Genomic DNA, 27,565 nt, shown 5'->3' on the forward strand with positions numbered 1-27,565 from the left:
ACTGTCGCCTTCATCAGACTAAACAGGGACGATGAGGGCCAGAGACTCTCGCATATCTATGACAAAGTGTTAAACAAAGTGTAGCCGATTACAGTACATCATACCATCTTGACACTTGTTTGATTCTATTTTATTTTTACCATCTCGTCAAACTATTTTCGAACTTGGTGTCAATAGATCATAATAAAGACAAAACATCCTTCAGAGTAGATCAAATCTTTTACCATCTCCGACACTACACAAGACAGTGCTAGTACACTTCAAATTAGTCATTACTCTGATGAAGGTGACTAGTCATCGAAACGTTGCACTCTTAAATATATTGGTTGTGTCAAATAACTTCAGTCATATTAATTTAATTTACCAACCTGAAGCAGATGTTTCAGTAGGGGGAAGGCAGGTGTATATATATAAATTAGGCTGGTTTGACCCAAGAGGATAGAGGGCTGGGGTTCCCATACAAGAACTTATCTGAAATTTTACTTTAAAACATTGCTCCTAAATGGATTACAACCAGATCTGATCTAAAACGTCATAGTTTATGTAAATGAGGCTTTTTTTACCAAATTGTAACTGTCTTTTCGAAAGAACTACAGAAACAATTTATATACATGTACTTGTGAAGCTACACAGGCATGTTCAGCGTTGTGCAAGCACAATTTTTATTTTAATTGGAATTAAATGTAGTTTGTTACTATATATCCACTACTAGATTTCTCTTAATGTATCCCATCTGTCTAGCAACTTTTTGCATCATTTGGCACAAAATATGACATCATTATCAAAATTTTATAGTCAAATCTATCTATAAAAGGACACTTTTGATCTGTCCCTTAGGTGTCCTTTATAGACAGGTTTGACTGTATCTAAAAGTAGTTTCTGATGCATAACCGTCAAGGATAGTAATGCATTTGAATAAAATAATTTTAAATATCAGAATTTGATACAAATATGGTAAAAAAACAAGAGGCCCAGGGGCCTTAACGGTCATCTGACTCTAAATTAAAACCCTTATATTATTGTATAGTATGCATTCTCTGTAGCAAGTATATAGTGGCACTGTTGGCCATGGTGGCCATCTTGGATTTCTGAACAACCCAATAAATAACAACACTTGGTGTGGACCATCTCAGGATCATTTCTGGTAAGTTAGAGCTGAATCCCACCGGTGGAATTTGAGAAAAAGTTTGAAATAGGTGTTCAGGAAAACCATGATTGCGCAATCATGTTACAAAATGGCCGCCATTGCTGCCATGTCAAAGTTTTTACGAGGCCAAAAAAATAACAACACTTTGTTGGCCCTGCTTCCTTAACATCTTCACCAATTTCCAGCTCAATGGCACCAGTGGAACTGGAGAAGAAGTATAAAATGTGTTTTTCAAGATGGCTGTCATGGCAGCCATCTTGGATTTCTGGCCGACCCGATAAATAGCTACACTTGGTAAGGACCATCTCAGGATCATTTCTGGTAAGTTAGAGCTGAATTCCACCAGTGGAATTTGAGAAGAAGTTTGAAATAGGTGTTGTTCAGGAAAACCATGATTGCGCAATCTTGTTACAAAATGGCCGCCATATTGCTGCCATGTCAAAGTTTTTACGAGGCCAAAAAAACACCACTATGTTGGCTCGCCTTCCTTAACATCCTCATCCATTCCCAGCTCAAAGGCACCAATGAACCTGGAGAAGAAGTTTAAAATGTGTTTTTCAAGATGGTGGTTATGGTGGCCATCTTAGATTTCGGACCGACCCGAAAAATAACGAAAAATAACAACACTTGGTCGGGATCATATCAGGATCATCTCAGGCAAGTTTTAGCTCAATAGCACTGATGGAACTTGAGAAGAAGTTTAAAATGTGTTTTTCAAGATGGCGGCTATGGCGGCCATCTTGGATTTCGGACCGACCCGAAAATAACAACACTTGGTCGAGATCATATCAGGATCATTTCAGGCAGGTTTCAGCTCAATAGCACTCGTAGAACTTGAGAAGAAGTTTAAAATGTGTTTTTCAAGATGGCGGCCTCAGCGGCCATCTTTGATTACGGACCGACCCGAAAAATAACAACACTTGGTCGGGATCATATCAGGATCATTTCAGGCAAGTTTCAGCTCAATAGCACTGGTGGAAGTTGAGAAGAAGTTTAAAATGTGTTTTTCAAGATGGCGGCTATGGCGGCCATCTTGGATTTCGGACTGATCTAAAAAATAACAACACTTGGTCAGGATCATATCAGGATCATTTCAGGCAAGTTTCAGCTCAATAGCACTGGTGAAACTTGAGAAGAAGTTTTAAATGTGTTTTTCAAGATGGCGGCTATGGCGGCCATCTTGGATTTCGGACCGACCCGAAAAATAACAACACTTCGTCGGGATCATATCAGGATCATCTCAGGCAAGTTTCCACTCAATAGCACTGGTGGAACTTGAGAAGAAGTTTAAAATGTGTTTTTCAAGATGGCGGCTATGGCGGCCATCTTGGATTTCGGACCGACCCGAAAAATAACAACACTTGGTCGGGACCATATCAGGATCATTTCAGGCAAGTTTCAGCTCAATAGCACTGGTGGAAGTTGAGAAGAAGTTTAAAATGTGTTTTTCAAGATGGCGGCTATGGCGGCCATCTTGGATTTTGGACTGATCTAAAAAATAACAACACTTGGTCGGGATCATATCAGGATCATTTCAGGCAAGTTTCAGCTCAATAGCACTGGTGAAACTTGAGAAGAAGTTTTAAATGTGTTTTTCAAGATGGCGGCTATGGCGGCCATCTTGGATTTCAGACCGACCCGAAAAATAACAACACTTTGTCGGGATCATCTCAGGATCATTTCTGGCAAGTTTCAGCCCAACAGCAGTGGTGGAACTTGAGAAGAAGTTTAAAATGTGTTTTCAAAATGGCGGCTATGGCGGCCATCTTGGATTTCGGACCAACCCGAAAAATAACAACACTTGGTCAGGACCATCTCAGGATCATTTCTGGCAAGTTTCATGTGAATCCCACTGGTGGAACTTGAGAAGAAGATTGAAATGTGAAAAGTTTACGGACGGCGGACGGCGCACGGCGGACGGCGGACGACGACGGACGAAGCACGATGGCTATAGGTCATCCTGACCCTTCGGGTCAGATGACCTAAAAAGGAACATTTCACTTTGCTAAGTATGTCCGCCAGAGATAGATAAATCACACAGATTATTTCCCCAACAGTAGTATCATTTATACAGACAAGAAACAAAGTGATTTATATATATATTACTTTTGATCTTTATTAGTTATAAGGTTATGTTTGATGTTTGTCATGATTGTTAGTGGTAAATGTGAATGTTTACAAAATAATACATCTGTACATTAATGACCTTCTTCCCTAATTCAAGTCCAATTCAGCATACCATTCAGTATCCTCAATTGAATAGGTATACCAATACTGTCAATCTCACAATGAGAACATGAAATATAAGTGGCAATATATCTATGTAATCCTATAATAATGATATTGTATATATAATGTACATATATCCTCTCACTTCCATTGATGGTTTTGACATTGTTATCGTTGAATAGATTCTCTTAAATGTACCGGTACATCTCGGTTCCCTGAACTTAAAAAGTCACTTTCAAACAGTTTACATAATAGTCCAACAAAATGGAAGATGTACAAAAGAAAAGCACAATTGGTAATGGCAACAATAAAAAAAGCCTGGTGTTGTAAAAATATTTCATTTTACAAATCTTAGAACATAAAAAAACATAATTTTATAACTAAAAGTTCAGTTAAATATTAGGAGACTACCAGGGTACTGTAGGACGATGTACCTACATAAACAGGCGTACTGTTTGCTTTAGGCCGATCTAATAATATATTAGATAAACAAACATGTCTCACACCTGATCACCTGATCATTAAACAATCTCTGAAAGTAGCCATTTATTCATTATCAGTATCTTGGGAAAATTCAACGGGTCAGTATATTTTTTCATTTGGAAAACCAGAAATTATGTTAACACAATGACCTTTGTATCTTTGGATGCATGGAGTAAGCAGTTTTCTCATATTATGATAAAAAATTGTACAATTCCAAAATAGCTAACACTTGCCATCATAAATATTCCATACCACAGAGTATATTGATGACACCTTTCTGTACCCAGTAGTAAAGATTTATGGCAATTATCGGGCCTGTATATACACAGGTGTCATTTCCTGAGATTTCAGGATATATAACTAACTACTTTGACATAAATATTTTGATTCTCCTCAAGTTGATATATGCTTATATTAATACATTTCTTTGGTTAAGTTTACTGGATAAACATATAATATGACTTCTTATATCGTTGAAAGTAATTAATGATTTCTAACTACTATAAAATTGTTGAGTACTTTTATATGTATAAGAATTGTGCTACAGTTAAACAAGTTCTTTTGTGTACGTTCATGCTTGTGTAGTCTTTTATAGTATTTGTTTTGGTTTAAACCTATTTCAAACTGTAATATACTTCAATCCATGAAAACTCTTGTTCCAACAAATTCATTGGAAAACAATTTTGTTGAAAAATAACTGCTAGTCAAAACTTATCTTGCAGTAAGACATGTTAAGAGTTCAAAGGTAATTTACAGGTAAAAATCATTGTTATGTATACCAAGACGCTCCTGTGACATTTGATCACACGAGTGTGTACCAACAGGTGTACCAGGAGATGTACACAATAAAGTATCAATATTAAAGAGTTTAAAATGACACTTAAAGCCCAAACAATTTGAGAAACCTTTTGAGATTATTTTCTTCTGGCAAGATATAAAAACTGATTATACAACAGAGCCCGTATATACTTGGTGTAACTTCACTTTATCACAGTTCAATGTGGGAACACTATGTCTCAAGTCTTATTGAAACCAAGCTGCACTACTCACAAAACAGCTATTAAAACTGTATAGTCTGGAAGCATTTTGTATCAATTAAAATCATAAAAGTTAAAGACAAAATAAAGTATTTTGAAATTAACAGTAAAATATTACATCTAGATTTGGCAGTTTTGGTTCAGCATAAGAAAAAGCAGCAACACAATAAAATTTAATGTCTGACATTTATGGCTAAAAACAAAAATTTAAAAAGATGGAGGAAAAGGCACAGTAAAACATAAGTCATTTACAGCAACAAAAACACACAAATACTACCTAACACTGCCCAGAGGGTTTTAACAATGTGTTTCTAGTCAACACGTGACATAATACAGGAGTTAGAAGATAAACTAATGACAAATTACCTCCGTGAAGACAATGGTTTCCAATGTCATTTACTTGTAAAACAATAAAAAAAACGATAGAGAAAAACCAGCAGTCATGATAACTTTTCTTAAATCTGATGATTTCAAGAAATTGAAAAAACAATATTCAATAGATATCTGCAGAATGTTAAAGTCATGCGATAGGATAATTTGGCAATACATTTCTTTAATAACAATAAGTCTCCACATCTTATATGTATAAATAATATCATTGTTGTAAAGTCATGCAAAACAACACTAGAATTGTATACCATATCTACCTAGTCTCACTCTGCCCTATTGCATTTAATGAGGCATTGTTGTATTCAAATGTCCTTATAGCTACATAAATATCATCCATTGCTTTTTAAAATTTTGACAAACAATCCTGATAGGTTAATGTCATATGAAAGACATCCTTTGAAATATCCATGTCAAAAGATACCAGGTAATCAGTTTCTATTTAAAAATAATTCTTACTTAATGGAATATATCTCTATTCACAAAACATACCATATTTTTCCTGCTCTGAAAGACATATAGTTTAGATATGGAACATATGTAGTGTGGTGAATATCACTTTGTCCTTGTATTTAACACACAAGATACAACTTCAGCGTGCGGACATCCCTATCAGATGTTTGTAACCTTTGAGTTCCTCCATATATATAATAAAAAATTAGTCTATATCTGGCCGACATGTAGATTCTGTTATTTGGAAGTCTTCATTGCCTTGGCGGATTTGAAGCTGGAGGACTTGCCGAGACTACTACTGGAGGGCAGTCTGCCCCCAAATACAAAGGGAATGGTCGGACTGCTCTTGGATCTCTTTAAGTCTGTAAGACGATGTAAACAGATTAGTAACAGTTTAACAGAACTGACAAACAGCGAGATGTATTCATCTTGTGATTACCGAGGTAATCCAGTCACTCTGCTAGTTACACCATCGTACTAATACACCACTGTCTTTAATACAGAAAACAAGTATTGCAGGTTATCAAGATACTATATTATACATATTACTTGGTTGTTTGATGTGACAAATCTTTAGTTAATTTAAACTCAAATTTCACTCTAAGCTTGACAAACTTTCTTTAAGGTATAGCAGATACTTCTGACAATTATGAAACTTTGTAATAGAGTATATTCATTGTGTTAAAAGGTTGTCTACAGATCAAACATACCACGTGCGTCCAGGTGACGACGGCGGTGCGAGTCACGACTATGATGCTCTTCCTTTTTGGCAGATGTCTGTGGACTGGGGCTCCTTGCACGATGATGGAAGGATGGAGCTGTAATCAGATCAAGATATAACATTACCAATTTGTAAATACGAAACCAATAAATGATTAAATCTAGTGGCCTGGGAATCAGTAATAGGGTAGGTATATGTAATGGACTTACTTTGGTGGAAGGAAGGGGGATTGTGACATGATAGGTAAATATGGTGGTTTCTTACTCCGTCGGAGGGAAAGGTTAGTGACCCATGAATTTATGGCGCAGGAAGGATGTCATAATTAAATATTTTTGCCTAGGCAGAAATCGAATTTTGCCTAGGCAAAATTTGATTACTGCCTAGGCAAAATTCGATTTCTGCCTAGGCATAAATCGAATATTGCCTAGCCTGAAATATTTTTGCCTAGGCAATATTCGATTTTTGCCTAGGCAAAAATATTTAATTATGACATCCTTCCCGCGCCAAAGGAATTTGTTACCTAGTAGTTATATGTGTGGTTACTTACTCTGTCGGAGGAAACGGTTATTGACCTGAGAATTTGTTACCTAGCAGGTATATGTGTGGTTACTTAATCCGTCGGAGGGAATGGCTATTGACCTGAGAATTTGTTACCTAGTAGGTATATGTAGTGGTACTTACTCCGTCGGAGGGAACGGTTAGTTGCCCTGGTATTTGTTACCTAGTAGGTATATGTAGTGGTACTTACTCCGTCGGAGGGAACGGTTAGTTGCCCTGGTATTTGTTGCCTAGTAGGTATATGTAGTGGTACTTACTTCGTCGGAGGGAACGGTTAGTTGCCCTGGTATTTGTTACCTAGTAGGTATATGTAGTGGTACTTACTCCGTCGGAGGGAACGGTTAGTTGCCCTGGTATTTGTTGCCTAGTAGGTATATGTAGTGGTACTTACTTCGTCGGAGGGAACGGTTAGTTGCCCTGGTATTTGTTACATGGTAGGTATATGTAGTGGTACTTACTCCGTCGGAGGGAACGGTTAGTTGCCCTGGTATTTGTTGCCTAGTAGGTATATGTAGTGGTACTTACTTCGTCGGAGGGAACGGTTAGTTGCCCTGGTATTTGTTACATGGTAGGTATATGTAGTGGTACTTACTCCGTCGGAGGGAACGGTTAGTTGCCCTGGTATTTGTTGCCTAGTAGGTATATGTAGTGGTACTTACTTCGTCGGAGGGAACAGTTAGTTGCCCGGGTATTTGTTGCCTAGTAGGTATATGTAGTGGTACTTACTTCGTCGGAGGGAACGGTTAGTTGCCCTGGTATTTGTTACCTAGTAGGTATATGTAGTGGTACTTACTTCGTCGGAGGGAACGGTTAGTTGCCCTGGTATTTGTTACCTAGTAGGTATATGTAGTGGTACTTACTTCGTCGGAGGGAACGGTTAGTTGCCCTGGTATTTGTTACCTAGTAGGTATATGTAGTGGTACTTACTTCGTCGGAGGGAACGGTTAGTTGCCCTGGTATTTGTTACCTAGTAGGTATATGTAGTGGTACTTACTTCGTCGGAGGGAACGGTTAGTTGCCCTGGTATTTGTTGCCTAGTAGGTATATGTAGTGGTACTTACTCCGTCGGAGGGAACGGTTAGTTGCCCTGGTATTTGTTACCTAGTAGGTATATGTAGTGGTACTTACTTCGTCGGAGGGAACGGTTAGTTGCCCTGGTATCGTGGTCCTGTTCTTCCTGTTTCTTGTTCTTGTGTTTGGCCTCCAGTTCCTGTACCTTCTTGTACATCTGTAAGTACTGTGTCATGCTGTTTCTCTGCTCCTGTAAATCACAAACTTAGGCTCAAACAAAACCATCATCAAACTTATTTCTCAAACCCCATCCTCAACTACAGTTATTTTTTCAAATATTTTTTTTTAAAGAATATTAATAATCATCTAGGTCACAATATTCAATACATACAAGCAATCTAGAGCAGTTTTGACAGTACATGCATTACATAATCATTCTTTCTTACAGAATACATATATTTATCATATGACTACCGTTATATACGGTGTCATAAACCCATCACATAAATTTTCTTTATGACACTAGTGTAATAACACCTTTCGCTACGCTGATTGGCTGGTTCCGTGAGAACTGTATTCATACGCGTGGGAACGACCTACTTCTTTTTACTACGACTCGTAAAAATGGCGACTAGTGCTTGTAAACTTTGAAAAAAAATCAACTGAACGACAAATTGGTCTATTAACATAACATATTGTACAATCAAAGATAAAATCCAAGATGTAAACATCCTAAGTTTTTAAATTATATTTATACTATAAGATGTTAAATTAGGCCTGGCAAACATCTATTTTATGACCCCTAGTAGACTAACATATTTCAACTCCGATAGAAAATTGCGGTTGCGTTGTCCGATGAGACATATCTAGTCTAGATTCTTTTTAAATAAACAAATAATAACATTATTTAATAAATTCCTCATGAAAAACGGCAATGTAGTTTGTTACAACTTGCCTTCAACGGTTACTCAGAATAACATGCTGACACTGTCGTCGACAAACACGTGTAATGTCAAAACAAACAACACTGCCAACAAATCGGCATCCAAAGTCGCTTTTCACGGCAGTCTGAACACAATGTTCAGTGGGAATATTCACGGTGGAACATTTCACATCTCCATAAACTCCCGCGAGGACGAGGATAAACACAAAGCAGTGAAAAGGCGCCGTACAATGGTTCTGTACGACAGCGACAGCGAATAGACATTTGTACAACGAAGCCTCCATTATCGCGCCAAGTGACGTCACGGCTTCGTCACATCAAAAACAGTCGCTCATGAACTTTCAAACTAAAATGTTTTCCTCATTGTTTCAAACACCAAGGACAATTTATCTATTATAGATTAAATGAAAAAATGCTGAAATTTTGTTTTGAGACGTGTATTTAATAAAATGAATCCTTTTCAAGAGTCAGTTGTGTTAGAACTATTTCTTCTCTCGTCGGTATAATTGACCTACTTCGAAGGTTCGGGTGATTTGGTTGAGATGTTACGATTCAAGGCAAAAGAGAAAATCAGTTTTTGATGGGGAACGATGAAAGAAAACGTCATATGATAAAAAGAATCTGTCATTCGTTTCCCTTCATATTAGATTTATGATACTCGTTTAGAATTTTTTTATTTTTGCTCGCCAGAGGCTCGCAAAAATAAAAAATTCAAAACTCGTATCATAAATCTAATATGAAGGGAAACTCATGACAGATCCTCTATTTATTAAGTTCTGACCAGCAGGTGTAAAATCAATTGATCTCGGATATATTGATCATCCAGTTCACTATTATCTACAAACCTCTGTCACTCTTTCCAGGTTGTTCTCCAGATTCTTCACCTGTGACCTGAGTTTCTGTAGTTCTGCATCCTTCATTCGTACCATGATCTGTAATAAAGCACATACATTTGTATAAAACGATCAAGGATATTCGACTGATAACAGTTGATACAATGGCTTAAGGGTCCAGGATATCTGACTGATAACAGGTTGATACAATGGTTTAAGGGTCCAGAATATCTGACTGATAACGGTTGATACAATGGTTTAAGGGTCCAGAATATCTGACTGATAACAGTTGATACAATGGTTTAAGGGTCCAGAATATCTGACTGATAACAGTTGATACAATGGTTTAAGGGTCCAGGATTTATGACTGATGATGGTTGATACAATGGTTTAAGAGTCCAGAATATCTGACTGATGATGGTTGATACAATGGTTTAAGGGTCCAGAATATCTGACTGATAACAGTTGATACAATGGTTTAAGGGTCCAGGATATATGACTGATGATGGTTGATCCAATGGTTTGACGATCAAGGATATATGACTGATGATGGTTGATACAATGGTTTAAGGGTCCAGAATATCTGACTGATGATGGTTGATACAATGGTTTAAGGGTCCAGAATATCTGACTGATAACAGTTGATACAATGGTTTAAGGGTCCAGGATATATGACTGATGATGGTTGATCCAATGGTTTGACGATCAAGGATATATGACTGATGATGGTTGATACAATGGTTTGACGATCAAGGATATCCGACTTATAATGGTTGATATAATGGTATGAGGGTCCAGAATATTCGACTGATGACGGTTGATACATGTTTTTAAGGGTCAAGAATAAAGGTTAATTTCCTGAGTTTTTTTTTTTACAGCTTACCTGGGCATCATAAAGCTCTTCCTCCAGAGTGGCATTACCCGGTATACGTCCCATCGACCTGTTCTCCACGAAATCCTTGAGTTTACCAATCTCCTCATTTACGAGCTCATTTAGGTGCTGATTACTAAACAATAGAAAATTGTATAAAAACACTGACAAAGCAGTATGGGCCTGGTGTATCTGGTGGTATATCTCAAATTAATGACAGTTATACTTATGAACTTAGCCCTAAATCCTTAAAGACTGACAGCAGGATATTTGACATTTGACTAACCACTTTGTCAGTATATCTGAACTTTGACCTACTTACCTCTTGACCAGGTGTTGTATGTGAGACTCGTACTCCGTCTTGACGTTGTTGAGTTTTTCCTCCATGATGCTGTAGTCCTCACACTTACTGTCGTAGTGCATGGTGATAGTCTTTAGCTCCTCCTTCACCCTCTCTAGCTCCTCACTGTACAGACAATTAATACTGTTAATATGGGGTCACAAAACAGGTACACGTCATTGATAGAAACTCACTCCATCAAACTCACTGTACAGACAATTCTACTGTTAACATTGGGTCACAAAACAGGTACACATCATTGATAGAAACTCACTGTACAGACAATTCTACAGTTAACATCGGGTCACAAAACAGGTACACATCATTAATAGAAACCCATCACATCAAACTCACTGTACAGACAATTCTACAGTTAACATCGGGTCACAAAACAGGTACACATCATTGATAGAAACCCATCACATCAAACTCACTGTACAGACAATTCTACAGTTAACATCGGGTCACAAAACAGGTACACATCATTGATAGAAACCCATCACATCAAACTCACTGTACAGACAATTCTACAGTTAACATCGGGTCACAAAACAGGTACACATCATTGATAGAAACCCATCACATCAAACTCACTGTACAGACAATTCTACAGTTAACATCGGGTCACAAAACAGGTACACATCATTGATAGAAACCCATCACATCAAACTCACTGTACAGACAATTCTACAGTTAACATCGGGTCACAAAACAGGTACACATCATTGATAGAAACTCACTGTACAGACAATTCTACAGTTAACATCGGGTCACAAAACAGGCACACATCATTGATAGAAACTCACTGTACAGACAATTCTACAGTTAACATTGGGTCACAAAACAGGCACACATCATTGATAGAAACTCACTGTACAGACAATTCTACAGTTAACATTGGGTCACAAAACAGGCACACGTCATTGATAGAAACTCACTGTACAGACAATTCTACAGTTAACATCGGGTCACAAAACAGGCACACGTCATTGATAGAAACTAACTTCATCAAACTCACTGTACAGACAATTCTACAGTTAACATCGGGTCACAAAACAGGTGCACATCATTAATAGAAACCCATCACATCAAACTCACTGTACAGACAATTCTACAGTTAACATCGGGTCACAAAACAGGCACACGTCATTGATAGAAACTAACTTCATCAAACTCACTGTACAGACAATTCTACTGTTAACATTGGGTCACAAAACAGGTACACATCATTGATAGAAACCCATCACATCAAACTCACTGTACAGACAATTCTACAGTTAACATCGGGTCACAAAACAGGTACACATCATTGATAGAAACCCATCACATCAAACTCACTGTACAGACAATTCTACAGTTAACATCGGGTCACAAAACAGGTACACATCATTGATAGAAACCCATCACATCAAACTCACTGTACAGACAATTCTACAGTTAACATCGGGTCACAAAACAGGTACACATCATTGATAGAAACCCATCACATCAAACTCACTGTACAGACAATTCTACAGTTAACATCGGGTCACAAAACAGGTACACATCATTGATAGAAACCCATCACATCAAACTCACTGTACAGACAATTCTACAGTTAACATCGGGTCACAAAACAGGTACACATCATTGATAGAAACTCACTCCATCAAACTCACTACAGACAATTCTACAGTTAACTTGATAGAAACTCACTGTACAGACAATTCTACAGTTAACATTGGGTCACAAAACAGGCACACGTCATTGATAGAAACTCACTCCATCAAACTCACTACAGACAATTCTACTGTTAACATTGGGTCACAAAACAAGTACACATCATTGATAGAAACTCACTGTACAGACAATTCTACTGTTAACATCGGGTCACAAAACAGGCACACGTCATTGATAGAAACTAACTTCATCAAACTCACTGTACAGACAATTCTACAGTTAACATCGGGTCACAAAACAGGTACACATCATTGATAGAAACTCACTGTACAGACAATTCTACTGTTAACATCGGGTCACAAAACAGGCACACGTCATTGATAGAAACTCACTCCATCAAACTCACTGTACAGACAATTCTACTGTTAACATTGGGTCACAAAACAAGTACACATCATTGATAGAAACTCACTGTACAGACAATTCTACAGTTAACATTGGGTCACAAAACAGGTACACATCATTGATAGAAACTCACTCCATCAAACTCACTACAGACAATTCTACAGTTAACATTGGGTCACAAAACAAGTACACATCATTGATAGAAACTCACTCCATCAAACTCACTGTACAGACAATTCTACAGTTAACATCGGGTCACAAAACAGGCACACGTCATTGATAGAAACTCACTCCATCAAACTCACTGTACAGACAATTCTACAGTTAACATCGGGTCACAAAACAGGCACACGTCATTGATAGAAACTCACTCCATCAAACTCACTGTACAGACAATTCTACTGTTAACATCGGGTCACAAAACAGGTACACATCATTGATAGAAACTCACTGTACAGACAATTCTACAGTTAACATCAGGTCACAAAACAGGTACACATCATTGATAGAAACTCACTGTACAGATAATTCTACAGTTAACATTGGGTCACAAAACAAGTACACATCATTGATAGAAACTCACTGTACAGACAATTCTACAGTTAACATTGGGTCACAAAACAGGTACACATCATTGATAGAAACTCACTCCATCAAACTCACTACAGACAATTCTACAGTTAACATTGGGTCACAAAACAAGTACACATCATTGATAGAAACTCACTGTACAGACAATTCTACTGTTAACATTGGGTCACAAAACAGGCACACATCATTGATAGAAACTAACTTCATCAAACTCACTGTACAGACAATTCTACAGTTAACATCGGGTCACAAAACAGGTACACAACATTAATAGAAACCCATCACATCAAACTCACTGTACAGACAATTCTACAGTTAACATTGGGTCACAAAACAGGCACACGTCATTGATAGAAACTCACTGTACAGACAATTCTACTGTTAACATTGGGTCACAAAACAGGCACACATCATTGATAGAAACTAACTTCATCAAACTCACTGTACAGACAATTCTACTGTTAACATTGGGTCACAAAACAGGCACACATCATTGATAGAAACTAACTTCATCAAACTCACTGTACAGACAATTCTACTGTTAACATTGGGTCACAAAACAGGTACACATCATTGATAGAAACTAACTTCATCAAACTCACTGTACAGACAATTCTACAGTTAACATGGGGTCACAAAACAGGTACACATCATTGATAGAAACCCATCACATCAAACTCACTGTACAGACAATTCTACAGTTAACATTGGGTCACAAAACAAGTACACATCATTGATAGAAACTAACTTCATCAAACTCACTGTACAGACAATTCTACAGTTAACATGGGGTCACAAAACAGGTACACATCATTGATAGAAACTCACTGTACAGACAATTCTACAGTTAACATCGGGTCACAAAACAGGTACACATCATTGATAGAAACTCACTGTACAGACAATTCTACAGTTAACATCGGGTCACAAAACAGGCACACATCATTGATAGAAACTCACTGTACAGACAATTCTACAGTTAACATCGGGTCACAAAACAGGCACACGTCATTGATAGAAACTCACTCCATCAAACTCACTGTACAGACAATTCTACAGTTAACATCGGGTCACAAAACAGGTACACATCATTGATAGAAACTCACTGTACAGACAATTCTACAGTTAACATCGGGTCACAAAACAGGCACACGTCATTGATAGAAACTAACTTCATCAAACTCACTGTACAGACAATTCTACAGTTAACATCGGGTCACAAAACAAGTACACATCATTGATAGAAACTAACTTCATCAAACTCACTGTACAGACAATTCTACAGTTAACATCGGGTCACAAAACAGGTACACATCATTGATAGAAACCCATCACATCAAACTCACTGTACAGACAATTCTACTGTTAACATTGGGTCACAAAACAAGTACACATCATTGATAGAAACTAACTTCATCAAACTCACTGTACAGACAATTCTACTGTTAACATTGGGTCACAAAACAGGCACACGTCATTGATAGAAACTCACTGTACAGACAATTCTACAGTTAACATTGGGTCACAAAACAGGTACACATCATTGATAGAAACTCACTGTACAGACAATTCTACAGTTAACATCGGGTCACAAAACAGGTACACATCATTGATAGAAACTCACTGTACAGACAATTCTACAGTTAACATCGGGTCACAAAACAGGCACACATCATTGATAGAAACTCACTCCATCAAACTCACTACAGACAATTCTACTGTTAACATAGGGTCACAAAACAGGTACACATCATTGATAGAAACTCACTGTACAGACAATTCTACAGTTAACATTGGGTCACAAAACAGGTCCACATCATTGATAGAAACTCACTCCATCAAACTCACTGTACAGACAATTCTACAGTTAACATCGGGTCACAAAACAGGCACACGTCATTGATAGAAACTCACTCCATCAAACTCACTGTACAGACAATTCTACTGTTAACATCGGGTCACAAAACAGGTCCACATCATTGATAGAAACTCACTGTACAGACAATTCTACTGTTAACATCGGGTCACAAAACAGGCACACGTCATTGATAGAAACTCACTCAATCAAAGAGTGCTAATTTCTTTTTTTTTTTATCAAATAAGATATCAACAAATTTACAGCTACATGTGTCTAGAGACCTGATGATAATGATTTCAGTACTATTGGATTAATTTTATCACTGAAATACATACTCTTGTTGTCTACGTATTTCTTGGATGTAGTCATCATTGTACATAGTCTTGAGGGCAATTCTGTATCTTTCCTTCTCCTCCTCAAGGTCATCCTCATAAGCCTTCCTCATGGCATCCAGAGCTAAAATATAAATGAAATTAGTATAACAGTATGCATATACCAACAAACTTTCAGTTGTTGTATCACCAATATTCATCATTTACCAATCCAATCATTTATAAAGGCAATATATATAGTAATATCATCAGTTATACGTGATGTCATTGTTATAGTAATATCATCAGTTATATGTGATGTCATTGTTATAGTAATATCATCAGTTATATGTGATGTCATTGTTATAGTAATATCATCAGTTATACGTGATGTTGTTGTTATAGTAATATCATCAGTTATACGTGATGTTGTTGTTATAGTAATATCATCAGTTATACGTGATGTCGTTATAGTAATATCATTGGTAATAATAACCATGGTACAACTTTTCAATGTACAGTAACTACTCCGGACAATAGCCTAACCAGACTGCTCTGCTAGGGGAGTTTTTGGTTAACGATGTCAGGCATCATAACACATCTTGCTGCCTTACCTGCTTTGGTTGTTTTGACCTCCTCTGCCAGAGCTTCTTCCTTTTCTCGCTTCAGTAGTTCCAATTCATAGTCATGCTGAGATCTATCCAGAGTTTGGAATGACTGCAAACAACAAACAACATCCTAATGGAATTGGTCTAGGTTATGATCTAACAATATATTTTCCCAGTAACGAGTCAATTTCTTTGATCAAGTATGATTGCATTGTAGCTGCCAATCCACCACTGTGATAATCTTCCTTGTTATAAGTCATCATGAGGTATTTAATAAATGAAATTTTATTGATTTGTTTTTCTGTCCTTTTTTCTTTGGCTTGGAAAATATCTATTATACAATAATTATGAAATTAATTATATCAACATCTATCAATTCATCACTCTTGCTGGCCTGGACCATGCACATTTAATCACAAAAGAGGTATATTTTGAAAATGCAGAGAAATTTCATAAGGTCAGAAAGTTGACCATACATTTTTATGTCTGAAGAGTGGGCCAATCAAACCTTGGGTGCTTTGGTGAAACGTGAGAGTGTTATCCACTGTTCTACCAGAAATTTTTATAGTAACAAGAAGACTATAGTATGAACCGTAGTATATCCAGCAATGTCATTATTAATGCTATTTCAAAACATTCTCAGTGCTTATAAGCCAGTCACAAACATCAACAGAAGACATAAATGTAGCAAGGATTTTGCAACAAATCAAAACAATGTGTTGTTGATGTCAACCAGGCATGCTGGGAAATCTTACATCGTCTGTCAAGTTGAGCGTGTCCATAGCAGGGACATCACTGAGCGACTCTGACTTCCGGGGTGCAACAGGCAGTGGAGGGGGCGAGGAGACAGGCAGAGGGGACAAGGGATCCTCAGGCTCCTGTAAACAAGAAAACAAACAACATGGCCATTTCATTCATAACCAAACCAGAGTGTAAAACAAGCAGTTTTAAGGTGAGAATTAAAAATCAGGTAATCTCATTCAACAATCAAACACAGGTGTGGGCAGGTGCAACAGTTAACATTTAATGGTAAACATTACTAGTAAACAAATGTAAAAGAATTCTTCAGGAAATTGCAAACACTGTTGATGGGAGATGAATTATTTTGTTTCATGCAAACTGAAATCACCACTAACTCCTACTTACCGTGCCGCTGTTGAGAGCCTCCTGGAGTTGACTGACCAGATCTGACACTTGAGTAGAGAGTGTAGGACTGAGGTTAGACCCCGCCAGCTTCTCCTCAAGTTCTGTCAACAATACCTACAAAACAAGTGAACAAATACCTGATCATCAATACCTCTGTATGGTAATAATTCAGCATTACTGACGTTGACGAGGGTGTTAACAAACGTTTACAATACTGTGGTATAATACCAGTGATGTTGACGAGGGTGTTAACAAAAGTTTACAATACTGTGGTATAATACCAGTGATGTTGACGAGGGTGTTAACAAACGTTTACATTACTGTGGTATAATACCAGTGATGTTGACGAGGGTGTTAACAAAAGTTTACAATACTGTGGTATAATACCAGTGATGTTGATGAGGGTGTTAACAAACGTTTACAATACTGTGGTATAATACCAGTGATGTTGACGAGGGTGTTAACAAACGTTTACAATACTGTGGTATAATACCAGTGATGTTGATGAGGGTGTTAACGACTGTGGTATAATTTGGTTTAATGTCCTATTAATAGCCAGGGTCATTTAAGGACATGCCTGGTTTTTTGGAGGTTGAGGAAAAGCCGGCCTACAGTCATTACCAGGCAACTGCCCCACATAAGCTTTGAACTCGCAACCCAGAGGTGGAGGACTAGTGATAACGTGTCAGGACACTTTAACCACTCGGCCACTACGGCCCCACTGTATATACCAGTCACAGTAAATGGAACTGGAAATTGGTGTTTTCATTTACTAACAGTACAATACATAGGCTTTTTTAAACTGTAATATACTAATGCCCTTCTGACAGATATGACCATGACTGGTTACTTACACTGAAGGTGCCCTTCTGTGAGATGATTTGTCGGTTGAGTCCTTTGACCTGATCTGACAGTTGACCATCCACTTCCTCCTCATTGGCACGGATAGCACTAACTGCCGTCATGATGTCCTGTCGGACCTGCTCCAGTTCCTCCTCATGGTCAACCTGGATTGTCTCTAGCTCCTCCTGGAGACTACTGACCTTGCCCTCGCACTCCGACACCAGTACTTCCCTCTCCTTTTCATAGTCGTCGGTCATCTTTTCAAGACGCATTACAATGTTGCCAACTTCCTGGCGTAGGACATCTACATGTATATCATGTCGTTCCTGTGAGACAGCAAGTTCGTTTTCAAATGTAGAGATGAGGTTACTGAGTTGTTGACTATATCCCTTTTCTGGGGCATCTGTTGAAACCGACTGTAACTGTTTTATTTCCTTGTCCAGTATACTTAGCACTTCACACTCATCTTCAAACTTTGTTTCTAAGATTTCCTCAAACACTGACAATGAAGCATGAATGTCTCCTTCAGCTTCCCTACTTGAATCTGAAGGGAGGTCTACTTTCTGACCAGCCTCAATTTTCATCTTCATCTCGCGCATACTCCTCTCATGCTGTAACTTCATTTTGTATGACATGTAAGTGAGTTGAGCTTGGTGGAGAGCTTCTCTTAGCAGGTTCTCACCGTATGTGCCTAGATTATTACTTAGTTCACTTTCTGGGACAATTCCTAAAATGTCTATTATCCTAGAACATTCTTCTGAACTTGAAGGATTTTCTGGATTGAATTTTTTCAATTCTGCTGCCAAAGACTGCTTGTTTGTTGCTTCATTTGAGAGTGACTGTGCAAGTACTTGCATGGCCCCGTCCTGATCACCACCAAGTACATGTTCGGATGAGAATATGGCAGTGTCGGGAAGTTCTGGAAAGTTTCCTGAGCTAACCATGTCTGTAATGTAAGCTACTGTACCTTTGATAGTTGCTCTACACATGAGAATGTCAGCTAACTGTAACACTGCTGATTCTATAGACACAACTGTCATGTCTGACACGACATCCTCTGTTTCTGACAAACCCGGTTTTATCACATCTCTAAAATTTCTAACACTTGATTCTAATTCTACTTCCAGTGCACTTATAATGTGTCGACACCTATTCTGTTCTCTAGCGTCTGATGTCCTTTGTTTCTCCTGGAATTCGCCTATGCGTTTTTGGAATGATTGTGACATTTTTGTATACAAGCTGTCGCTGATATTTGGAGCCTGTGCCAGACAAGCCTGACAGCGTAGTGAAGACCCTACCAACGCCTGGTACACATCTACCGCGTTACACACCGTCTCACACTTACATAACAGTTGTTCATGTGAGAACTTGCGCTCCTGGCGCAGAAGGTCTGTTACATCTCGCACACCGTCTTTCAAAGAGAAGCGAGATTTCATCCTTGAAAGTGCATGACTTATCTCCCCCTGTACCAGCGACTTAGTGATGATGTGGCCTGTGACAGAATCCATGTGGTCCAAGGCCTGATGGAGGTTCTGATGAACAGATGTGTCCACCTGACACCGTAAAAACACTTCCATGGCAAGAATTGATGGGTTTTCCGTGATCTGAAGAGCTGACAACACTGCGGTGTCGTCAGTAGTTTGATTATCTGCAGCCATTGCACATGATGCCAATTGTCCCTCTAGAACTATTTTCTCTGCCAAAATGGCTGCGTATGATGAGACAATGTCAACACCAGTATCTGATGAACCGTTTGTTTTTGTGGCATCATCAATTTTCCGTTCTAAGTCGAGGATAACCACGTTCACATCCTGAATCTCCTTTATCAGTAGGTCCCTATACACATCCCCCATCTGGTAGCGCTGTACCAGATAGGCCATCTGTCCCAGTATGATGGCCTCAACAGACAGCCTATCTGCATAAAGATGCACCTTCTCCTCAAAGTCGAGGCGGCTCCGCCGGATGCCACTTTCACGTCGCTTTATCACAGCCTTTGCCTGCAGATCCTGATGAGTAATCCTCCCCAACATGTCGAAATCCCGATGTTTAAATCTTTGAAGATGGCTCAGATACTCTAAAAGGTTCATCAGTTTCCCATGAACCATTTTCAGAGACTTTGCATCCAGAGCTTCATGTGCTGCCACCATACTATTCACTTCTACCAGTTTTTCCCTCATCTCTTTCACACAGTTTTGGAATGCTACCATATTTTCTGCAGAGCTACCCTCTAGGCTGGCACCCCCTAATTTAGCAGCCTTGACCTTGTCAACCAGGCGACCAGTCAGAGAATCTACAGTGTCACTACATTTGACCAGGGTCTGTCTCAACCCTTCTTCACCCTCTACTGAGGAATCGTTTTTGAGGAATGTTTTCTCTATCATTTCATCAGTGAGATCCTGAATCTTACAGTTAGTTGCTTGCAGTTGATTTCTCATTGCACGCAACTTTCCGATAAGACGTTTACTCTCATATCCTCCACTGACTTCCTCCTCCTCCTCCTCTTCCTCATCTTCCGACATTTCATCATCTGAACTCATGAAACTGTCGGATTCCTCATCCTCATCATCATCCTCTTCCTCCTCCTCGCCCGACATGCTGATATCGGGAGTACGTAGTACCTGGTCTATGTAAGCAATGCGGTCCTCCAGCTGACCCAGCTCGGCTTCTATCTCGGCGGAGATAGCTGTAGATGCCTCCTCTGGTCGCTTCGGTTTCTGTGGACTTGACGCTTTACTTGGGCCAGCATGTTTTACCATGCCAGCCAGGTCATCTACCCGAGATGTCATTTCCTGTACCTTCTGTTTGTACACACTCTCAAGATTAGCCAGTTTCACATCCATCTCTTTGTTGTCTTTTGATTGACTGGAAATATCCTCCAGATCTTTCCGTAACCTATTGGACTCAATCACTAAATTATCATACTTCTCTTTCATTTCATTGTACTCTTCAGATTGGTTTCCTTGATTTGTTGACCTTGGTGTAGTCAAGTCAGAAGACCCCTCTCGTAAGATGTCCTGTAGATGTGCACAGCGATGTACAATGTCTGTCATTAAAGACCCCATACCACCCAGTTGCGAATGACTTTTTTCTGTCTGCCTTGATAAGAAATCGGTGAAGTTCTTTTGGAGATTGATCATTGTTTTAGTAATTTCTGACATTTCAGCTTCGACAACAACAAAGTTTCCAAGTATATCTGACACTTTACTCCGATCTTCTTCGGAGTGGCTGCTGTCATGCGACATCCTTGATCCTTTGTTATCTAACTTATGTTGAAGTGTATCAATATTTCCTTCTAAATTTTGAATTTTACTTAGCAACTCCTTTTTCTCCCTTTGCCATTTGATAGCAGCGTTTTTCTCAGTATCTAAAAGAGATCCAAGTTCACGGCTTTCCTTTCTATATTCCTCCATGGTGCGAGTGAGTGACCTATTTTCTTCCTCACTTTTCTGTTTTTCTGAAACCACTTTTGAGTACAACTTTTCCTGTTCCTTGAATTTTTTCTCCATCATACTATGATCTTTCTGTACAGACTCCAGATTGTTTTGCAGCATAACACTTTCATCTAGTTCTGATTGTAGTTCGTCTGCCATGTCAATCAATTTCTTATCATTTTCTATCATTTTATCTTCCAACTGGGCAATGATGATGTCCTTTTCCTGTAAAAGGGCAGCCATGTTGTTGGTATTGGAATGTTGCTGAGCCTCCATGAATTTCTTTTTCATGTCCTCCAAGTGTTGCTCCATATCATCCCTTTCCTGGGTGAATTCCTGCTCCAAATCAGCAATATGATGCTCATATTCACCCTCTATTTTCTTAGAGTGCATGTCCTTCTCTTTAAGTTCCAACCTTAATGTTGCCATTTTTCTTTCTGTGTCGTCCATTTTTTCTTTCATCTGTCTATTATCTTGTTCCACAGCCTTTAACTTTAGAATTTCACGCTCGTGTTCACGTACTTTTTGATTACTAGCCTTAAGATCTGATTCTAATCTCTTACAGTCATTTTCCTTCACATTCAAACTATCACGCTGCCGTTCCATTTTATGAGTTGTGTCTTTCAATTGTCCTTCTAAATTGCGAATCTTTTTATTCCAGTCATTTGACATTTTCATGAGTTTATCCTTCTCATTCTTGAGTTCCTTAAGAGCCTCTGACAGGGCCCGTTCTGTACCGGTCAGTTTGGATGTTGACATGTCAAGCTTGGAACGAAGGCTCTCCATTTCCACTTTATTTTTCTGTATCGTATCCCTGGCTTCCTTCACCTGGCGTCGCATTGTTGTCACCTGAAAGGAAGTATAACAGAGTTTACGCACGAGTATGGAGTGACCTATATTGTGACATGTATGTATATACAGTGACCTACTTTGTCACAAGTATGAATATACTGTGTGACCTACTTTTTGACACATATATAGTGACCTACATTGTGACACATATATACAGTGACCTACTTTGTCACAAGTATGAACATACTGTGTGACCTACTTTTTGACACATATAGTGACCTACATTGTGACACATATATACAGTGACCTACTTTGTCACAAGTATGAATATACTGTTGACCTACTTTTTGACACATACATACAGAGACCTACTTTGTGACACGTATATACAGTGACCTACTTTTCACCACACATAAGTACATGTCTATATTGTGACCTACTTTGTGACATGTATATACGTTGACCTACTTTGTTATAGACTATATAACACATAGAAATGTAGAGTGAAGAGATATGAAATATATATCGTGTAAAATTAGTTGAGTGTGATGAGAGGAGAGACGTATGCTGTCCACTATCTTCAATCTTTTAAAAGCTAAACTCTCTCTGAAGAAACTATCCCTATGAATGAATAGGCTGTTAGAAATGCCTTTTTAAGATGTGTCTTTAGTCTGAACTCATCAAAAGTCTGTCCTCCTTAATACAGATTCAATAATTCATGAACATTTTTTAAATTTAGCAAACCAAGAAAAATCTTCCCATCAATTCCTCTAATCTTCCCACCTACCTTCTTTCAACATTTTAAAACATTTTACTGTAACATTGTGGAAACTTCAAGGTGATTCAAGGACATGAGTGTTAGATGGTGGGGACAGCTGGTTTTCAACTGGAATATCTCCACACAAGGTGAATGAATTATTCAACAATTTAATACTATACATTAGTATTGACAGAATGTTAGACATTTGTTAGATCAAACGCAGTACCTGAAGCACTTCTGTATTTCATACAACTGACCGCCTCCCAACTTTTGTAAAGAAAATGGGTATATATAGTTATACGAATATATATATATGTGTGTACAGTATATATGTGTGACCCTGGGTCACAGCTATATTAATACAGACCTGTGGACAATCTGAGGACTGGTTTTGCTGATTCCACAAGCTACGCATTATAGGGCTTTCTAGCCCATGCTGTGGTTGACCCGGCTGTAAAATAGGTCAAGCATATCTAAAGCTCAAGTTAATGAAGCACAACCCAGCCTGGTATTGGTCAGAATCCCTTAACAAGTCAGCTATGCCCAGGAAATGTGTGAGCATATAGGTCTAAGCTAGACAGCCAATCACTGATGTTACCGACAAGATCTGTACTATCATAGCAATATCCATGATTGGGTTTTCTAGTTTTCAGTAATGTTCGTTTCATCAAATTTTGTTGAACAGATAATGTGGAAATAAAAAATGTAGATTTTTGGACTTATTATAAATATTATTCTTTATAACTGTATTTTGAAAAGATGCTTTAGGACTTTAATATGATCGGCCATTAACGGTGACTGACTAGACTAACTCATTAGGACTTTAATATGATCGGCCATTAACTGTGACTGACTAGGCTAACTCATTAGGACCTATAGACCAATACCAAAATTAGTGACAGTTCATTCTCCATGCAAACTTTATCAAACTTTTTTTGCTTGTAGAAAAAAAAAATCCTTTTCCGACAGATTATCAAATTAAAATGTAAAACAATTTTCAAACTTGCATGCATTCTTTCCTTTTTAATTAGTAAATAATAAGCTCATTATATCAGCCAGATGAAGCATTTCCATTTTACCAGTTTGGAATGATAAACACAAAGTTCAACAGGTAACCAGTTTTTACACCTCTTGACCTAATTCTCATGACCTATTTCTCAACTTGTATCACGTTTGCTTGATTGGAACTAATATTTAGTCCTAATTTCGAATATTACTTTTGATAAGGAAGATCACTGCATCTATGGTTTGTAATAGAATTGTGTTTACTTTTCAATGTTTTTTTCACAGGATTTTGCACTGCCAAAATATAGAAAAAGTACAAAAAAACTGCTCACAAATAAATATAGAGATACACAGCCTCTCTTAATTCATGTAATAAAGTGGAAGAATTAATGATAATAATATTCTAACACTACAAATATTCTGTCTAATATAAGGTTGTTTTAGAAATTGAGGGTGTTCCTAACTTAAATAAATAAATCATGGAGCCTGAACTGTAGAAACACTACTCACCACCCAGATCACCAGTGAATACTAGCCATTCTACAACTGTACAATGTGGTCTACACACAAAACTAGCAATTACCATGTTATATTGTCTAATGTGAGACCACACCAATTCAACATGGTGTGTGAAAATATCAAATTATTTACTTTGAATACTTTGTATCATTAAGATATATTAGTTTTAAAACAAAAATAAATTCACACTTAAATGTAAATCAAAAGGTTTTTGTACATGTGTAACAATCAACTTTTAAGGTGTAAAGATAAAAGGTTCAAGCCATGAGGTAGCAGGGATGGCAAGTGGCCTAGCAAAGGGGAGGGATCATTTGGGTGAGGTCGCATGGGTGGACGGATAAAAAGACAGACATGTTAAGTCATTGTATCACTGGATGTACATCCCCACAACAGATATACCTCATTTTCCCTGCTAACATCATATCATTTATAATAACACAGATTTGCTATGCACCGTATATATATATATATTCAGCAAAGATCAGCAAGATATGATATATTATGCCATTCAGCAAAGAGTACTTATACTTATTATTGAAGTATAGATCAAGTATTAATGAAAAATGAAAGCTCAAATTAGATGATTACATAAAAATAACTGGATATTGCATAATTTGTATTGTAGGACATTTTCTAACAGGGTATCCTAAAATGTGTACTACTTTGTTCTGATCTTTCAATTTTCGAATCAAGGTAACCAGAATTTTAATCTGGATATTTCAAATTTCGACCTTGTACAATATGTTATTACCCAAAACAATCCACCACCAGCAATTTAGTCGGACTCCAGCTCCAATTAACATTTAGATTCAGACAGTAGATATTAATAGCACTCATAGCCAAACAACACCCAAAAACCTAACCAGCAAGCAATTATGGTAAGTTTATTTCCAACCACCCTTTAACATATTATCCAATCAGATTACAGTTTTAATCATAAGACCAACCTGTGACACATCCTTTTCCCTGACGATAGTCTGTAGGCGGGTTTTCAGGTCAATATTGGTTTCATGCATTTTCACCATTTCTTTGTGCGTGTTTTCTAGCTGTTCTTTCAGTGAGTCGACCTGTGGATGGAAACCATCTAGGCCCTGACACTCATTGGCTTAAGTAAATAATTAATTCAGACTAACCTTTGACCCCTTCCTCAACTTAATGACCACCAACCAACAAGATCATACCAGACTTATTTCTGAATCAGTGTATTACCCTAAAACATTAGTAACATGTTAATTTATCGTACCCAACACCTTTGTTTTTAACCCTAAATAAACTCTCATGAATTGTGTAATGTTTAACAAAGTTTAAACAGACACATTCTAAAAGTTACAGTAAAACTTCAGTCAGTTCAAACAAAATTCAATAAGGTTGATCCTGTTCGCATTAAGCCATATCATATCAATAAAATAAATATGAGTTTGACCTACCTACAAACATTACTTAAGTGTCAAACATGCCATAATTGAATGAAGGTCCCGGTTGATACAGCCGGGTGATAATGGCCTACAATATTTACAAATGTTCTGATGTCTAAAAACATCAGTACAAGTTAATTGATCATTAGATATTTTTTCATGCTTTATCTTGTGTTTTCGAACAGTAAAACAGAAACAGAAGGCAGTACGAAGGCCCCAAACAGTACATGTTTCATTTGTGTATTTGAGTAAGTTCATGGATTGGAATATTTTCTATTTGATCTTCTGAAAATGATATAATTTATGTAGCATTTACATTTTTGAGATTTCACAGAAATGACCGAGACCTTTTTGTACAGATGGAAAAATTATCATTTCTATTACTATAATCTGTGTGTTTGACTCAACTGACTGGAGATTTACCGTATATTTTAGTAAAGTATACAGTTACTGTTAGCTTTATGATACTATCAATTTTCTTAGACAAAATAGTCCTTTATATTATTGAAAGTAAGTGTCTATACCTTATAACTGATATGTCTCATTAAAGTTGTTAATTTGAAAAGTTTGTCCAGGACAATCATATCAATGTAGGAATAATGGTTAGCAGGATTAACTAAATAAAAGTATTTTGAAAATAATAAGACAGAAAAATAACATAAATGCATGCAACTAATTCAAACAATAAAGTGGAAAATGAAGCTTGTTGTATTTCAGGAATCCCACTGAAAACACTTTATCAAGATTAATTATTCTGGTCAAGATTTTACACATAAGACTTTCTTCAATATGTCTCGGCATATTTGGTAGATTATCCAAGAAAATCAGACCCATTCAAATTCTTGGTAATAAAATTTTGTGTGTTTCATGATAAAATGTACTGAACAACAAGCTTACGTTTGAGAGAAAATACTTGCAAATCCCGAAGATACAACTCGTGTGATATTGACAACAATGAAGATGTTTATGTACCTCTGTTTCTAAGAGTTCCACCAGCATACCATCCGCTCCAGCGGAGGAATCCCCAGTGGATGCAGGAGTGTCTTCAGATATTGCGAAGTTGTTGTCCGACTCCTGGTAAATTTCCTGATGAAATTCAAAATACAATAACATAAAATACTTGCATAGTTAAACATCACTGAATAATTAACATTAACATTTCATCTTATTGTTTACTGATTTTGATAGAATTAAAAATAATTTTCACTG

General features: G+C 37.6%; 1 protein-coding gene across 7 annotated transcripts in view; it reads right to left on the bottom strand.

Annotated features, from left to right (window-relative positions):
- Positions 1-3,237: 3,237 nt before the first annotated feature.
- The window catches only part of LOC117325959 (COP1-interactive protein 1-like), a 104,887-nt gene continuing 80,559 nt past the window's right edge, over positions 3,238-27,565 (bottom strand). For 4 of the 7 annotated variants that reach the window (XM_033882514.1, XM_033882538.1, XM_033882498.1 and 1 more), the window contains 14 exons: positions 27,329-27,442; positions 25,889-26,008; positions 23,785-23,868; positions 18,446-22,714; positions 17,592-17,705; positions 17,201-17,323; positions 16,452-16,554; positions 15,862-15,982; positions 10,996-11,139; positions 10,686-10,809; positions 9,815-9,901; positions 8,144-8,276; positions 6,447-6,554; positions 3,238-6,098 (listed from right to left, as the gene is read on the bottom strand). In XM_033882514.1, coding sequence (XP_033738405.1) covers positions 5,974-6,098; positions 6,447-6,554; positions 8,144-8,276; positions 9,815-9,901; positions 10,686-10,809; positions 10,996-11,139; positions 15,862-15,982; positions 16,452-16,554; positions 17,201-17,323; positions 17,592-17,705; positions 18,446-22,714; positions 23,785-23,868; positions 25,889-26,008; positions 27,329-27,442 — 5,769 coding nt within the window. In that variant the 3' untranslated portion in view covers positions 3,238-5,973. The remainder of the gene's footprint in view (positions 6,099-6,446; positions 6,555-8,143; positions 8,277-9,814; positions 9,902-10,685; positions 10,810-10,995; positions 11,140-15,861; positions 15,983-16,451; positions 16,555-17,200; positions 17,324-17,591; positions 17,706-18,445; positions 22,715-23,784; positions 23,869-25,888; positions 26,009-27,328; positions 27,443-27,565) is intronic. The other 3 variants (XM_033882506.1, XM_033882523.1, XM_033882531.1) reach the window with 3 other exon arrangements.

Source organism: Pecten maximus, chromosome 1, assembly GCF_902652985.1.
Source record: "Pecten maximus chromosome 1, xPecMax1.1, whole genome shotgun sequence".
Taxonomy (NCBI): domain Eukaryota; kingdom Metazoa; phylum Mollusca; class Bivalvia; order Pectinida; family Pectinidae; genus Pecten; species Pecten maximus.